Source organism: Oncorhynchus tshawytscha, linkage group LG27, assembly GCF_018296145.1.
Source record: "Oncorhynchus tshawytscha isolate Ot180627B linkage group LG27, Otsh_v2.0, whole genome shotgun sequence".
Taxonomy (NCBI): domain Eukaryota; kingdom Metazoa; phylum Chordata; class Actinopteri; order Salmoniformes; family Salmonidae; genus Oncorhynchus; species Oncorhynchus tshawytscha.
In genome coordinates this window covers 8,616,465-8,619,682 of record NC_056455.1, presented here as the reverse complement: position 1 = coordinate 8,619,682, position 3,218 = coordinate 8,616,465, and the positions used below count along the sequence as shown (strand labels likewise).

At 45.6% G+C, this 3,218-nt stretch overlaps 1 protein-coding gene across 1 annotated transcript in view; it reads left to right on the top strand.

The window, feature by feature from the left end:
• Nucleotides 1–2,094, top strand: part of LOC112225727 (signal transducer and activator of transcription 5B-like) — a 129,933-nt gene extending 127,839 nt beyond the window's left edge. Inside the window, exon 20 of the mRNA XM_042307452.1 lies at nt 1,509–2,094. Within this exon, the coding sequence (XP_042163386.1) occupies nt 1,509–1,632 (124 nt within the window). The 3' untranslated portion in view covers nt 1,633–2,094. The remainder of the gene's footprint in view (nt 1–1,508) is intronic.
• The last annotated feature ends 1,124 nt before the right edge of the window (nt 2,095–3,218 follow it).

The following is a 3,218-nucleotide window of genomic DNA, read 5'->3' as shown; positions in this document are numbered from 1 at the left end:
GTGTGTGTGTCTGATGGCCTGTGTTACTAACTGGTTCCTGTGTTGTGAGGTGTGTGTGTCTGATACCCTGTGTTACTAACTGGTTCCTGTGTTGTGAGGTGTGTGTCTGATGGCCTGTGTTACTAACTGGTTCCTGTGTTGTGAGGTGTGTGTCTGATGGCCTGTGTTACTAACTGGTTCCTGTGTTACTAACTGGTTCCTGTGTTGTGAGGTGTGTGTCTGATGGCCTGTGTTACTAACTGGTTCCTGTGTTACTAACTGGTTCCTGTGTTACTAACTGGTTCCTGTGTTACTAACTGGTTCCTGTGTTACTAACTGGTTTCTGTGTTACTAACTGGTTCCTGTGTTACTAACTGGTTCCTGTGTTACTAACTGGTTCCTGTGTTGTGAGGTGTGTGTCTGATACCTGTGTTACTAACTGGTTCCTGTGTTACTAACTGGTTCCTGTGTTACTAACTGGTTCCTGTGTTACTAACTGGTTCCTGTGTTACTAACTGGTTCCTGTGTTGTGAGGTGTGTGTCTGATGGCCTGTGTTACTAACTGGTTCCTGTGTTTAGGTGTGTGTCTGATGGCCTGTGTTACTAACTGGTTCCTGTGTTACTAACTGGTTCCTGTGTTACTAACTGGTTCCTGTGTTACTGGTTCCGAACTGGTTCCTGTGTTGTGAGGTGTGTGTCTGATACCTGTGTTACTAACTGGTTCCTGTGTTACTAACTGGTTCCTGTGTTACTAACTGGTTCCTGTGTTACTAACTGGTTCCTGTGTTACTAACTGGTTCCTGTGTTGTGAGGTGTGTGTGTCTGATGGCCTGTGTTACTAACTGGTTCCTGTGTTACTAACTGGTTCCTGTGTTACTAACTGGTTCCTGTGTTGTGAGGTGTGTGTGTATGATGGCCTGTGTTACTAACTGGTCCCTGTGTTACTAACTGGTTCCTGTGTTACTAACTGGTTCCTGTGTTGTGAGGTGTGTGTGTCTGATGGCCTGTGTTACTAACTGGTCCCTGTGTTACTAACTGGTTCCTGTGTTGTGAGGTGTGTGTGTCTGATGGCCTGTGTTACTAACTGGTCCCTGTGTTACTAACTGGTCCCTGTGTTACTAACTGGTTCCTGTGTTACTAACTGGTTCCTGTGTTGTGAGGTGTGTGTGTCTGATGGCCTGTGTTACTAACTGGTCCCTGTGTTACTAACTGGTTCCTGTGTTACTAACTGGTTCCTGTGTTGTGAGGTGTGTGTGTCTGATGGCCTGTGTTACTAACTGGTCCCTGTGTTACTAACTGGTTCCTGTGTTGTGAGGTGTGTGTGTCTGATGGCCTGTGTTACTAACTGGTCCCTGTGTTACTAACTGGTCCCTGTGTTACTAACTGGTTCCTGTGTTACTAACTGGTTCCTGTGTTGTGAGGTGTGTGTGTCTGATGGCCTGTGTTACTAACTGGTCCCTGTGTTACTAACTGGTTCCTGTGTTACTAACTGGTTCCTGTGTTACTAACTGGTCCCTGTGTTGTGGCAGGAGTGACTCCATGTTAGATGCTGACGGTGACTTTGACCTGGATGACACCATGGACGTGGCGCGACACGTTGAGGAGCTGCTGCGGCGACCGATGGAGAACCAATGGAGCGGCCAGCAGTCGTGACCCTCAACCTCTAACCCCTGACACCAACAAAAGAACCCTGCACCTTTTGACATTTCTGCTGGTTTAATTCCATTCCTTTCCTCCTGTTCTGTTTCAGATAGCTATAATGTGAAATGTTAATAATGGTTGTGATTGTTTTTTCTCCTCAGCATGCAAAGTGCACGTCAGTGACCTTTTTTCAGTTTGTCTCCGTGCGTATCTGTAAAACAGACTAGGTAGAAATGCAAAAAAAACACAGTGTTACAGTATTGTATGAAAAAAATTCAATTCATGCATGTATTTTAATTGGGTCATAATTGTAACAAAGATATTTGAAGAGCACTCTCCACAATCGGTATGAAGACATTTAAACAGTTGTACTGTTTTTATTTTTGTTTAGATATTTTATTATTGTAAATGGTTTATCAACAAAGTTTGTTTTTTATTGAATCCGCCCTCTGCCAAAGAAGAGAAAAACTTCAATGAATAATTTGTTGTTGTTATTGACAATATCATTGGATTTGTTGCTAAGGGAAGTTTCAATCAGTACTATAATAATTCTGAATCTTTACACACTAAACTCCAAGCAGAATGGCTCTCATTTCATTCTCAGAGCACACTGAGTATCTATGTCACACACACACGCACACACACGCACACACGCACGCACACACACACACGGTTGCATAATATACACCGCTCAGAAAAATAAAGGGAACACTAAAATAACACATCCTAGATCTGAATGAATGAAATATTCTTATTAAATACTTTCTTCTTTACATAGTTGAATGTGCTGACAACAAAATCACCCAAAATTGATCAATGGAAATCAAATGTATCAACCCATGGAGGTCTGGATTTGGCGTGACACTCAAAATGAAAGTGGAAAACCACACTACAGGCTAATCCAACTTTGATGTAATGTCCTTAAAACAAGTCAAAATGAGGCTCAGTAGTGTGTGTGGCCTCCACGTGCCTGTATGACCTCCCTACAACGCCTGGGCATGCTCCTGATGAGGTGGCGGATGGTCTCCTGAGGGATCTCCTCCCAGACCTGGACTAAAGCATCCGCCAACTCCTGGACAGTCTGTGGTGCAACGTGGCGTTGGTGGATGGAACGAGACATGATGTCCCAGATTTGCTCAATTGGATTCAGGTCTGGGGAACGGATGGGCCAGTCCATAGCATCAATGCCTTCCTCTTGCAGGAACTGCTGACACACTCCAGCCACATGAGGTCTAGCATTGTCTTGCCTTAGGAGGAACCCAGGGCCAACCGCACCAGCATATGGTCTCACAAGGGGTCTGAGGATCTCATCTCGGTACCTAATGGCAGTCAGGCTACCTCTGGCGAGCACATGGAGGGCTGTGCGGCCCCCCAAAGAAATGCCACCCCACACCATGACTGACCCACCGCTAAACCGGTCATGCTGGAGGATGTTGCAGGCAGCAGAACGTTCACCACGGCGTCTCCAGACTCTGTCACGTCTGTCACATGTGCTCAGTGTGAACCTGCTTTCATCTGTGAAGAGCACAGGGCGCCAGTGGCGAATTTGCCAATCTTGGTATTTGCCAAGCTGTCGTAAGCACAACCCCCACCTGTGG